This window comes from Periplaneta americana, chromosome 2 (assembly GCF_040183065.1).
Source record: "Periplaneta americana isolate PAMFEO1 chromosome 2, P.americana_PAMFEO1_priV1, whole genome shotgun sequence".
Lineage (NCBI taxonomy): Eukaryota > Metazoa > Arthropoda > Insecta > Blattodea > Blattidae > Periplaneta > Periplaneta americana.
Genome location: NC_091118.1, coordinates 35,688,368 through 35,703,040, shown reverse-complemented (window position 1 = coordinate 35,703,040; position 14,673 = coordinate 35,688,368). Strand labels below are relative to the sequence as shown.

The 14,673-nt window shown below is 36.5% G+C and overlaps 1 protein-coding gene across 2 annotated transcripts in view; it reads right to left on the bottom strand.

Moving 5' to 3' along the window:
* The window catches only part of slgA (proline dehydrogenase slgA), a 315,508-nt gene that overhangs the window by 154,211 nt on the left and 146,624 nt on the right, over positions 1-14,673 (bottom strand). For both annotated transcript variants that reach the window (XM_069815407.1, XM_069815416.1), the window contains exon 2: positions 8,775-8,983. In XM_069815407.1, the coding sequence (XP_069671508.1) occupies positions 8,775-8,983 (209 nt within the window). The remainder of the gene's footprint in view (positions 1-8,774; positions 8,984-14,673) is intronic.

Below are 14,673 nucleotides of genomic sequence, written 5' to 3'. Positions count from 1 at the left end.
AAGTTGAATGTTATACTGCATTCAAGTAGGGATCATGGTGTTAATTTTTCAAGAATTCATTGAGTATTGTAATCCTTTTGAAAAATATTCACTTCTTGAATAAATCCAGGCTGTGTCGATAAATTTCTGACGTGTTTGTGCACACTCATATGGCAGACGTATTTTTTTTAATGTTTTATTACAAAATAATATAAATAGTAGGCCTAATAATATAAATTATATAAGTTATAAAATCTTTTTTCCAAAATAATATAAATAGTAGTGGTATAAATTGTATCAGTTTGGATTATAAAACATGTAAAAATTTTAACAAATAAATTCCCATATCAAGTTGCAGGGAAAAAAAAAAAAAAAAGTAAAAACCATGAGCAAACATCAAAAGAAGATATGAACTTCTGATGTTGTCCAGAAGGTAAACAATTATACAAGCATGTACAGAGAAAATTGTTTCCTCTATGGTAATTCAGCAGTTGACCAGACGGGACCAAGCGTGACCTAGTGTGTCCACACATTTTCGGTAGTCGCGATAATGGTAATCGCGATTAGCGACTGTAGTCTGTCACTAGTATAAGAGACACTTCATTATTTCTGCATACACCAGGAAACTCCGTCCAGAGTCTATTCTGCTTTGTAAAATTCAATTTTTCACTTCTCAACGTTTGAAAAGTTAAACGTACTTTTGTTCCCTCATAAATTATAGACTGCTTTGCGCACTTTATATTTCAATATGCAAAATCTTTGCATATCAGTTAGACATTGCAACTCCATATTGTTGAGCTCCAGTTCCTAACCAATGAAGAGATAGGGCAATTCCTGTTTACATATATGAAAGAAATGTTCTTCTTATTTTTGGTTCTAGAATAGGCCCAAATAATCTGCTTGAGTTGATATAATTCGGAAACATTTACAGAACTGAATTACGAAATGTATCCTGTTTTTATGAAAGTAACTTTTTATTAAATTATTACTGCTTGGGTACTTTGTGACCTGGCAGAGTGTAACAGAAGGCCCTATGGTCTTAATTCTGTCAGTATAAATAAGTAAATAAATAATAATAATTATTATTATTATTAAGTTACTTTGTGTCCTGTGTTCTTAGTCCTCGAATCACTTGATAGTAAATGTTCTCCTCTCATCACATTCCTTCCCTCTCATTTATTTTCAATCCAAAGTAGAAATATACTGAATATAATGAAGACTTTGTTTTTCATAAAAATTCCATTCACTTTTCAGAAAATGACTTCGCACTTTTCAAAACCATCGTATTGGTGCAAGAAAAGTAATATCACACTCTAATATATACAGTCACGAAGCTCAATACTTACTAAATATGCAAACACAGATAGTTGCTCACCACCAGGATCGCTACTATCGCTTCATTACAGACCCTTTCCCCAGCAGACGATAAAATGTATTGTACTTTCGATATCGTATTCTTTTGAAAAAATTAACACTTTCCTTCCACTGTTGAAATGTGAAATACATAAGATTTATATATTATTTTCATAAAGTATATATTATATTTTATAAACTCACCTTCCTGGATCTTTCAGAAGAAGGATAACTCTGACCTCTTTGTCTCACAATAATTATAGTACCACAAACGTCTCATTGTCCCATATTATTATTCAAATTATTGTATTTTAGCCATTTACAGTTATTAGAACCGATAACGAACATTTCACAGTTTACACAACTTTTCACAACAAAGCGAAATACGGCACAGTCAATGCCTTTTCGATCTAGACCAGGCCGTAATATATGTTCGGGTTTTCTATTTCAGTGTATAGAGCTCAGTGAAATATTATATTATAACTTTATTGCGTATCATTGCTAAGCTTTATTTAGTGCAGTGTGTCCATAAGTTCCGTTTACTTCTTGTTGCATAATATGTTGCAGAAATAATTACAAAACTGTGTTATTTTAATGTGAAGAGAATTTTACGTGTTAACATAATCTGTTCGCATCAACATTTTAAGTTTAGGATGGAAGCTATTTTGAGGTTCAATAAAAACGAATTTATATTGTGATTTTAATTCAGCACATCTATCTTCCTTAATTGTAGATAGAAAATTTACCATACCACCCCTATGAAATTAGTGTACATACGATTGTGTTACTTCGTCTCTTAGATAGTAGATAAATACAATAATTCAGTACTCAAATGTAGTATTAAAATACAGACAAATAGAATGTGACAGGTGTCATACATGACATTATGTTATATTATAATGTATAATTGCGAATATAGGAATATAAGTTAAATATAGTAAACATAACCTATAATATTCATATGACATAACATACGTATGAAGTGGCAGGACATTGGAGATCACTAAAATTAGACAGAAAGGGGCAACATAACCTATAATTTCAACGTATCTAAATATTCGTGCGGTGCAACTGAAAATTATTGAATCGTGTATAAATGAATGTACAAGAATTTCGCAATCTTTAATGGAAATAAAGGCAGGTATTACACATACGAACAACGTAATTTTCACACCCAAAATAATCTTACACCTTAACTCGCAAGGAATCATGTCTGAAGTGTCCCCTAATAATTGTTTTAAATTTTATTAATGCAATTCACTACATTTTAGAGAAATATATGTTACTCTTTATGCATTCCAATTAATTTATATGGTTGAAATGCCGCCCTTCGTGATCGGGTTAAGCGAGTCACATGGTCTGCCTTACGGCTTGTATTAGATAACGATGGCAGTGACACAGTCTATTGTTCCTAGTACTCACAGCGCTCCAAGCGGCTAGCAACTATCGCGAGAAATGCAACTCGTTGGCAAAAAAATCATCCCAAGCTTCGTGACTGTATACAGTAGACTGTGGTAATATCATAGTCTAGTATATACAGTCACGAAGATCAATACGTAGTAAATATGCGTCCATAGATAGTTGCTAACCACTAGGGTCGCTACTATCGTCTCATTACAGACAATGTGAAATAGTACCTGCACAGTCTATTGTTCTAGCATCCTCAAAACTCAAGCTTCGTGACTGTATATACTAGACTGTGGTAATATTGTATTTTAGAAGTGTTTCTCTACTTTTCCCTTTCACTTTACAAACCAGATTTGAAAAGTGATTGTGGGATAGAAATTGCAATGAAAATAATTAGATTTGCAGGGTATGTTTACTTTATATTATCAAGTTCCGAGTTTCTATATTGTAAAGTTTCGAAGACTTTGTTTAGTTTGAGGATTCTTAATTTTTTAAGAAAACACAGAAAATATTAACTGAAATTTACGTACATTGGATATGTTATAGAGTCAAGTCAGGTAAACAATTCTAGTTTTTTTATACATAGGCCTACCAAGTGGCATTACAGATATTTAATTTTCAACTTTGACATTTTTTTAATTCACGTAAGTATTAAAATTTATTCTCATTGTATGTAAGACAAGTAAACTGCACAATTTTGAGAAAGACTGGGCGATATTCATTGCAAGAATCAGGGATAAAATTTCTTCTTTCATATATCGACAGAGGATAGCTTATAATATGAAAACCACCGAATAGAAAATTTAAAAAAGGCAAAAAAATTTGGTAATTGACTCCAGAATGTCCCCTTCAATTGTTGGAGTTTTTCCTTTCGTGTTTTTTTCTCAATTGGGACTTTGCACATAAAAAAGGTACAGTAAAATTAGCGTAAATAGTGCGTAATTAACGTAATAAATATAAAATACGTAAAAAAACCTCCAAGATCTTTAATTTCTAGTCTGACTTTGTTCAGTTTGTGATGAAAATTTACCGTTTGAACTGCCAACAAACCTAGCATATAACTCGAGGTTACCAATTAATGTTAAAAAATGTAGACCGTAGGAAGATTTTGCAATTCATACCGGATAAAGTGAAAGGTTTCTACGCAGAACTGTACACATGGCCTACGATCAACAAAGATAGTAATGCCAGTGGAAGAGAAGATTGAAAAAATAAGTTTATTAATGTTCTGACATACAAAAAGTCTATTCAGCCATGCTTCCCAACTCTTTGATGATTAGTCATTTACAACATAAAGTTTGGAAAATTATTACAATGAGTTTTTATGTTCAATTTATAATATTTATCTGAAATTGTTAGCCTATACTATAAAAAGTTCTTTATCATTAGAAGTGATCACAAGGAACAAAATCAAAACTTTCGGGAAATCAATAAAAACTGTTTAGTTTAATTACTTTTATTTTAATTGTCAAAATGTATTTAACAAGTGATATTAGTTGCTAAATGTTAGGTTTATTCACTATTAGTTGTGTTTTATAATATATATATGAAGTCCCCCATAACAATTTATTAGTTAGAATGTTATGGGGTTTTTCCAACAAACAAACTGAAAGCATATTATAAATATATTAATTTGTCCTACAGAATTTATCTGTAATATTGACACTTAATATTTTTGGAGAAAAATTCGCTCCGGCGCCGGGGATCGAACCCGGGTCCTTGATTCTACGTACCAAGTGCTCTTACCACTGAGCTACGCCGAATTCAATCCACAGCTCCGGAACGAACCTTCCTCCTTCGATGTTTTCCCTTTGTGTCAATATTACAGATAAATTATGTAGGACAAATTAATATATCTATAATATTCTCTCAGCTAGCAGTGCATAATAACTGCGGATTCCTGGCCAACAAGTCACTCAGCTGAGTTCTCTCCTAGTATAATGGCAGTTTACATTGGATACACGTCAACATATATATGCCTAACTTGGAGTCAGGTCACAAAGGGAAAACATCTAAGGAGGAAGGTTCGATCCGGAGCTATGGATTGAATTCGGCGTAGCTCAGTGGTCAGAGCGCTTGGTACGTAGAACCAAGAACCCGGGTTCGATCTCCGGCGCCGCAGCGAATTTTTCCCCTAAAATATTAAATTGAAAGCAAGCAAAGCATTTATAATTTTCTAAGTATTAGAGTGAATGAAAGTAAGTATGAACAAATGTTACAATCTATGTAAAAACTACAGTATAATATCACAAAAAAAAAAAAAAAATTCTGCTGCGACATACATTTTTCTTATCAGGATTTAAAAGGGATGAAGTAATTAATGTTTAGATTGTCAAAATCAATAAATATTAGTTTATTACTCTGTGTATAAAGCAGTTTTCTAAATTACGTATTTAGATGTAAATTACACGTAAAATGCGTACATGTAATTTACTCGCCCAACCCTGATCGTAAGGCGAATGACAACTAATCACATGGCTAAACCTGCTACTATTCCATCGACGCTAGATAACCGTGCAGTTGAAACAGCGTCGTTAAACACCGTCCATGAAGAAGTCTGACAATGCTGAAGCGAATGTTCTCATCACCGCAACTTCCTTCATCATGCCAGCCTACAGTCCCCTCGAAGAGCTCAATATCTGAATGCGCATCATAATGAGATTAGTAAAAAAAGAACTAGTCCACTCCTGTGGAATAAGGCTAGCACGTCTGACCGTAACGAACGGGCCCAGGTCCAAATCCCGGTTGGGACGACATACCTGGTTGAGGTTTTCCTTCAGCTAATTTTATTGAAGCAGAATTGCTGGGTAACTTTCTGCGTTGGCCTCATTTCGGCATCATAATTACTAGACTTCGTGGAATTGCCACGAGAATCGTAAGGTTTACTGCACACGCAGTATAGACTGTATGAGAAGGAAGCGTGCAACGGATGTAGTATGCCTCTGATGTAAACACTGAGCAGTATACTGCGGTTACAATAAAACCTGTATCCTGCATTCAAGAAATATAATGAATCATCATTGAAGTAGGAAATGTCTAAACATGTAAATACACAATTATTTTATAGTGAGATATATTAACTCTTAAAATTTAATGTAAGATACTCACATCATCCTTGAATATGTGCATTGCAATGAAGAGTTACGTACATTTTGAGCGACTGCAAAGTAACCTCCTCCGATGGTCACTTAAACTGTTTTTATATTGGGAAAATGTACGTTCAACATCACACGATGTAATACGTACATGTTTGAAGAACGGAAAGTCACTACATTTTAGTACACCAACTTCAGATATCTTGTCGTGACCTGATAGTACATCATGTATAATACGAAGTTGTGAATAGGCAGAATTTTTAGCAATAATGTTTCTCAGCTTACATTTCACTTTTTCTGAAATTAGTGAATTGTTATTGTGTTACTTTATACACTATATTAAGGGCTTCTGAGAGTTGTAGTTTAGACGATTCTAACAGGATGATGCTTTTGGACAAGATTTTAAAATTAGAATCAATGAACATAAATCTTCCAATAGCTGTTCAGAAGGCAATGATTTTACAGCTGCAACAGCAGAACTGTCTGTGCTATCCAATGTATCAATTACCTTCATTATTTTGCCGTAATGTTCTGCATAATAATTAACAGCATCCAACCACGTTCCCCAACGGGTCAAGACTGGCTGCGGGGGTAAGGGTATTCCAGGGGCAAGTATTTGGAAAAGCAACACTCTCATTGTAGTATGTTTGATTTAATTCTTGTCTGCACTGAACAAATGTTAAGCTTTGACTATTCCAACCACAATAATGCAAAAAACAAATGCTTGCATAGGTATACATTAGCTGTAGCTACTCTATCTATTTGGACCGGTCACAACTCTTAACATGAACTGCTTATACTACGAGACCGGGCGGTCGCTCACCTCTTCTATACTACCGTATATCGGCAACCTGATTGCGTGTGGCAATTCAACGAAGTCTAATAATTACACTTTCTCTTTTTCTTTATCTCCGTATCTTTTTCTATATTTCGGGCTTGCTCCGATTTATAGTCGGCTCCAAGCCGCCACCGAACTTGGACCCCGTGATATGTGGCGGTAGTGCTATTTACCGTGGGCTCTCATTGTGCTTGTGGGACCCGGGGTTGAGGAACCGCGGACCAGGAAACGTAGAGAGATTCTGCAGGCTGTAGGGGAGTTCGGGGGGCGACGCGCAGGGGAATCTGTTGCGTGGATGGCCTTAGGATAGTAATGGACCTGCCCAAGCGGGCTACTATGCGAGGGCAGTCTCCGGCCCGTGCCACTCCCCTGAAGGGGGACTAACAACCTGTTGATATAAGGAATCTTCCATTCCGAGTGTTTAGGACACGAATTAGGACTATATTATTGGCAAATCCATTGTATGATGTCGATGAGTTTTTTACTATTCATGTATCTTAATTTGTATCCATTGTATGATATCATGTATTTTAAATTGTATATGACGATGCCATACATGTTCCACATGTTTTTGCAAAACTAACTATCTGTCTGTCTGTCTGTCTGTCTGTCTGTCTGTCTGTCTGTCTGTCTGTCTGTCTGTCTGTCTGTCTGTCTATCTATCTATCTATCTATCTATCTATCTATCTATCTATCTATCTATCTATCTATCTATCTATCTATCTATCTATCTATCTATCTATCTATCTATCTATCTATCTATCTATCTATCTATCTATCTATCTATCTACCTATCTACCTACGGTTTCGGTTCGAACAGGAATTTCGTATCCAAAATTTGTATACAGGCCCATCTTTACATCTCTGTAAAGCTCACAAAAGCATTCGTTTGTGTAATGTGTGGTTTGTCTCTTAGAGCACTGTACAAGTTGAGGGGTGGGGAGAGCACTGCACAAGTTAAGGGGGTGGGACACCTTACCCGTAAGCCTAGCCTAGCCTAGAAGCTAGTGCGAGTGGTAAAATGTCTAAAGCCCATTTAAGAAAATTATTCTCCAACGTTCTGTCTGAAAATATTGCAGTTAATCAAAACTGTACACTGTTGTGTGAGTCATTGAATGCGCACAAGGACACAAACTTAATAAATGAATCATTCCAAGGCTAGGACATAGAATGAATGATCATTCCACCTTAAAAAAAAAAAAAAAAAAAAAAAAATTATTTCCAGCCTCTGAATATCTGTTTCCTTAAACAATACAAAATATATGCTCGGAGGATAACAGATTGCATAAGAACTCTTGCTGAGAATCCAGAACTTAACTTGGGAAATCGAGTGTTTATAATGAAAATGCACTCTTTTATTCATAACCAGTTGTTTGCTCCAGTATACCGCCCTATGCTTCAGTATTCCTGGCAGTCAGCTGGTTACGTGAATCCTGAACAAGTCTCGGACTTCAAAAATTTAATTCAGGTAGCATTTGATTTTTCAGCACTGGAGTGTGGTTCAGAAGACTGTTCAGGTGTTGCTTCTGCGTGTTGTGCTTATTGCTCTGCTCCATGCTGTTTCATGCATTTTATAGAGAATCCTCATGTACATTTTTAAAGAAGTGTATTGACCAATACCAACCAAACGGAGAGTTACACAAATGAATGCTTTTACGGACTTCATCACCATTGTGAGGTAAGCCTCTGTACAAATTTTTAACCAAAAATTCCTGTTCGAGCCAAAACCCTTCCCTTGTAAAAGAGAATGGGATCAAGATCAAGTTTGGCAAGCTCTTATTTCTTTCGCATTATATAATGGAATTAGTAAGAAATAACGAGGTCAAGATCACATTTTGGCAATCTCTTATTTTTTAGGACACGAGTATGTACATCGCATCCTCCTGCCAACATCCCATTCACACGAACCGTCCCACTGTAGTAGGCCTACATATCTCCCAGCACGTGGAAGCGTAAGTTACATAAGCTCTCCAATGTGGGACATCTGCTGCTAGAATTAGATGTTACATCTCCCAGTTATTTGGGATCAACAAATGGCGCACATGGGCCGCGCGCCAGCGCCAGGTAACTACACACAATGTCAATGGCAGCTTGATACATACTCAACTTCACGACGCTCTGCCTCTTCCTGCGAGATGTCCTCTTCCACAGAGTAATCAAGGATAGGCTTCACTCCGAATGATCGAAGTCGCTCGAGTGTTGGCCTGATCTTGTACTGATCCTCGCCTGCCACGAAGTGACCATAAAATGTAGACTTCATCATGAACTTGAAGAGCCTGTCTCCAAAGAGCCTCTTCGAAATCTTCATCAGCTGAAAACAAGGAATTATGCAATAATAAATACAGTTGTACAAATTCACAAATGAGGAGTTGGATGCAATATCAGCGTCAATGTAAAAACCCGCTTCTGAGGAAAAGTAGAGAAAATTTAAGAGCGTTAGAAATAAAATATTTACATTTGGTAACAAATATTCTTATGTTCAGAGATTACATATTAATAAAAACCGGTCGGCCTCAGTAGCGCAGTAGACAAAGCGCTGGCCTTTTGTGCTCGAAGTTACGGGTTCGATCCCGGCCCAGGTTGATGGCATTTAAGTGTGCACAGGCTCATGTCAGTAGATTTACTGGCATGTACTCCTGCGGGACAAAATTCCACCACACCGGCGATGTTGATATAACCTCGGCAGTTGCGAGCGTCATTAAATAAACAATAATTTAATTTTTAATGAAAACCATAATTTTACAATGTTTTGATACTGAAATACTAATTTAAACAAAGGTATTGCATAATTCAAAATTTTCACTAACGTTGTTATTGCATAAAGCAATAGAAGTGCAATTCACTAAATTTCTCTTTGTATTCCATTGCATTATTTCAAACAATGCAATGCAGTATGAAACAAAATAATTTGAAAGCATGAACTCATTCATTTGTCACACTGTATACTACATCACATGACAATATCTCCTAAAATATCATGATTATAATTTATCCACCTGTTTGTGACTAGTGCCAACATTGTATTAATTTTCTATAGCTACGGTACTACAGTGTTGTGCAAGCATCAGTCTGGGTCCATACCAAACGCAACTGAATAATACCCATAATTCTTTAAAAATATATCTATTACAAGCAGCAATTGATTAAAATAAACTCTTCCAAGTAGGTTATTTATAAATATGCTGATTCCCCTTGTGCAGAGAAATGGACTCCCTCACACTGCTGAGTTCATCATATGATATAAGCGTTTCCAAGGCGACATAATTCGAATGACGTCAGTGTAAGAAATCGTTACTCTTATTCCATTTTTTTATGTCAATGTAGGTGGAATGTAGATGTTACAGATCTTTATTTTTTTTAGGTTAGGTAAGGACCACTTAGGGATTAAATGGGTATTACCAAATGTCGGATGAGTAGGCTATGCTACGATAAATGAAAGGAGGGGAAATGGGGAGATAGAAAACTAACAGTACCTGTGCGATAGCGAGTCCTTGCAAGAGGATTTGGGGCTAAGAAGAAATGTCTATGTGAGTTCGAAGCCTGTTAGCCATTTGTCTCACTCAGATTTTCATCGTTCCGTTTGAAGGAACATTAAAGAATTTTCAAGGATGACGTAATAGAGCGAGGCGGACTGTGTGGAAAACCTCGAGGCACATTAAATAGATAATTGAGTAAGACGGACCGCGTAGGAAACTACGAGGCACGAAATTCATCTACCTTGTTGCCATGGTACCACGAGTGACATCAGAGTGTACAGGAAAATCTTTAATGTCAAAACGTCACAATTCTTCTCACCTTGTAGGTCGAGTATAGATGTTTCGCATTAAAAAATTATATACGAACATAATTTTTAATCACAAATTTCACTCGTGAAGGAATGTTCAGAAAACAAAAGTTGATTGACTAGATGGCTAAAATAACACCTGATGTAGAGATGTAAAATGAGTTGTCTTCCATAATGATAATACATTCATATTTAAAACTGTGATCATAGTTTCATTTCTACATTGACTTCAACTATACAGCCAATTCGTTATCCATTTCTATTTCGGCATTGCTAATGATGTTTGCGTCCAATTCCACAACAGCATTGACATCCTCGTGCCGCTTTTGTATGGTATTCAATTCCAACCTGCTTTCAGAATGAAGAATAATTACGTCACAGTTAACCACTGTTTTCACCGCTGCAGTGCCGCACCTGTTTAAAATTACAGAGAGCAATTGGTTTCGCTTTTGTTTGTAGTCTTGTATACCGGAACGGAACTATGTATGGCAGGACAATCAGCATAATTCGGATTGTGAAGTGATCCAAACAGAGCAGCATCCTTATCAGGAAACAATTACTGGAAACTATAGGGCCTATATCTAATGATAGCCACCGGCGTGGCTCAGTCGGTTAAGGCACTTGCCTGCCGGTCTGAAGTTGCAATCGGGCGTGGGTTCGATCCCCGCTTGGGCTGATTACCTCGTTGGGTTTCTTCCGAGGTTTTCCCCAACCGTAATGTGAATGCAAGGTAATCTATGGCGAATCCTCGGCCTCATCTCGCCAAATATCGTCTCGCTATTAATAACCTAGTAGCTGATACGGCGTCATTAAATAACCAACTAAAATAAAAATAAATCTAATGATGGGATAATTTAGACACGACGTACTAGCGTTGACACGAGTGAAACGTAATTGGATTTGCGTGGTTTTGTTATGCGAATCTGAGGAAAGGAAATCATCAAAGGACTGTTTAAATAGATTCTTACCAAGACCAAGAAGTAATTGGTAAGTAGAAAATACCACAAGTATGAGTAAACTTCTCCTAAATAAGGTAATCTATGCAGATAAGAGAAGTTATCATTGTGTATTGACCCTCAGTGAAGCTGATATAATGTTAATACAAATTGATTTTATTTCCTTGATTATATATTTATAACATAGGTCTACAATAATAAATACGTAAATAAATAAATAAGTAAATGAGTGACTGAATAAATGAATAAATATATCAATAAGCAAATAAATATATAGATGAATAAATAAATAAGAACATGAATAAATAATAAATAAGTAAAAAGTAAAAAAGTTAGTAAATGAAAAAGTAAATACATAGATACTATCTTAAACTCTCTAACAATAACCTTAACCCAGATATGCCTACTGTCCTATTAAAAGGACAGTTGTCAATGTTTCAAATTACCCTCTCTACAGTTAACGCATTTGATTTTTCACAGGTGTCACTATTACTGGTCTTAATTAGAGGCTTGCTAGGTGTGTCAAGATTGGTAATGAGAGTTCTGGTCATCGTTGAGTTTGAGATGTGGACGTGAGAATTGTTCGCTTATTTCAGCTATGGCATCCGAGACGCAAATTAGATAAGAATGTTAAATATTTTTACAGTTCAGAATTATTTTACAAATTGTTGTAGATCAAATGACTCCTAATAAACATAAATATAACGTGAAACCACAATGCGTTCGAAATATCTATTCATTGCGACATGACAATGACGAAAACTTGCGTGTCCTTTTAAAAGGACAGTAGGCATATCCCCATATATTTTGAAATTGTTTCGCTATTTCAATTTTAGTGGATTTTCCCTGCATGAAATGCTATCTACGTTTGAAAATTATGCTACGGGCGAAATTTCATCTCAAATACAGATATATCACTATAATGCAGCCTACAAATGCCACATAGAGTTCGTGTGCACTCAAAATTGGGTTTCTGGAGTCTTGTCAGCCCACTAAGGTATGTGGATATGAATGGAAAAGTTGAGACCGTGTCGGGTGTAGTTGCTGGGTAGCTAGTCGGCAGAGCGTTGGTTCGCTAAGGCGAAAGTCCCGGGATCGATACCCGGCTCCAGAACAATTTTTCCTTTGAAATTATTCAAGTCTGCTTCACAGGGAGATATACTTGAAAGCCAGATTTGCACAGCAAGATCTGTTTACACGTGGAGGACTGGTAACGTTCTGGAGGGAGGTATTGAACGGACATAAATTTCTATTGTTTTTCATTTAGTATTTTTGGAAGAGGTCTTATTTTCTATCTAAATTGTCATTGTCATAACAATGTAGATTTTAGAAAATGAACTGAAACTTGTCTTTCGACATTGCCACAGCAACTGCCTCATTATATGTATCGTCACTTCTCTCCCAATATAAGCTCCTCCTCGATACTTCAACACACTTTTCGCCTATTACTTATTTTTACGTATCAATAGCAATACGGTACTTTTTAATGATGAAAGCATTCTAGAGTTAAAACGAATTTAGCCACAATGCATCATTCTTCAGAATAATATTAGTAATAATAAAGAAACTATAATAAAATAATAATAATAATAATAATAATAATAATCAACGTCATGGATTAGGCCATTTCGGTCTGTCCCGGCGATGTCTGAATGGTGTCCATCTCTTCCAGGGTCTTCCCACCTCACGTTTGCCTCTAGGATTGTAATTTAAAGCTAACTTAGGCAATCTGCTGTAACGTAATAATTTGTTACTAATAATAATAATAATAATAATAATAATAATAATAATAATAATAATTGTAAATTACAACAAATACATTGTTTCCTTTCATGTAAGCATAGTATACAATTATTCTCAAAATGTATGCTCATATGCCTACTGTCCTTTTAAAAGGACACCTGTTTCTAACTCAACCAGTTACTACTAGAATGTTTCGACACCATACAAATACTTCAGTTATATACTGCATTAAATGAGATTTGGAAAATACACAAAAATTGCAAAAAAATATTTCAGGCATATCTGGGTTAATATTTCTCCGTTTTCAAGGCGTAGAGTAATATTTACTTTGAGAGAAATACTCAGACGTGAACGTGTTTGTGACATGATGCCTTAAAAGTATGTGATTGGGGGTGGGGGGGGGCCTTGGATTCTCGTCACAACAGACCACGTTGTACTGTTTTGCTGCTTTCTTTAGATTCAAACGCATTCTACTAAATCGGCGTAGTAGTGTAAGCCTATTAACTTTCTCTGACAAAACTACTACTTTATTTTGAACTTTAGCATTGCAATGGTATATCAGGCCTGTTACCACCAATCATTACGGGCAAAGCGTGACTTCACAGTTACATTGTGGACATCAGGAAACTACCAGTGTAACACGTTTGCCTGCTGTTCCCGCTTGGCTTATTACTTGACGGGTATCTGACGTGAATACGTCTTTAAAATCAGACCCACGCATGGGGTACAGCCCGATCGCACAAACATGCGCGAACTTCTTTCTGAGGCTTCATAGTGGGGGGGGGGGGGGTTTCGGTGTGTGCGGGCGACAGCTTACTACACTGGGTGTTCTGTTCAAAGTGTGTCATGGCTTGCTGTATGCCGTCATGGGGCTAGTCAATGAGCCTAGAGAATTAAATCTTCCTACACTTCCGCAGAGGTGTATTACCTATGTGCCAGAGACGTTTCCTAGCAATTACGGCGTTCATTCTGAAGAGTACTTACCAATACGTACGATAACGCCGGTAGTGGCAGAAATATGAACTGTTTGGAAACACGTACTGAGGTGAGTTTTTTTTTTTTTACTTTCGGGATATGGGAAGAGGGTTAAGACGATTACTTACGTACAGTATTTGTTGACATTAACTTCGACGGTCAACATGGACACGGAGCATTTGATTTGTATTGTGGAATGTTGTCGTACGCAACCGATGATAACAAATACCCTGCGTACGACTTGGCCGCGCAAAACACAGTTCGAAAGAGGTTATGGTAGCACACAAAACTTTACAGACCCCCATCTGTAGCTACAACGTTCAAGTTAAACCGTACACGTTCTCAAGTTCAGATTGAACGCCTTGATTAATAGGCAACTTCTCTGACATAAAAGCTGAAACTCGCTTCAAATCGCTGACTCACAACGGGCACGTCATGACACTTTGAAATGAACACCCAGTAGAGTGTGTACTGTTCAAACACACCCTCGGCAGCCCCAGCAAGACTCTTGGGCGAGTCCATGTAAGTGGATGCCGATTAGTC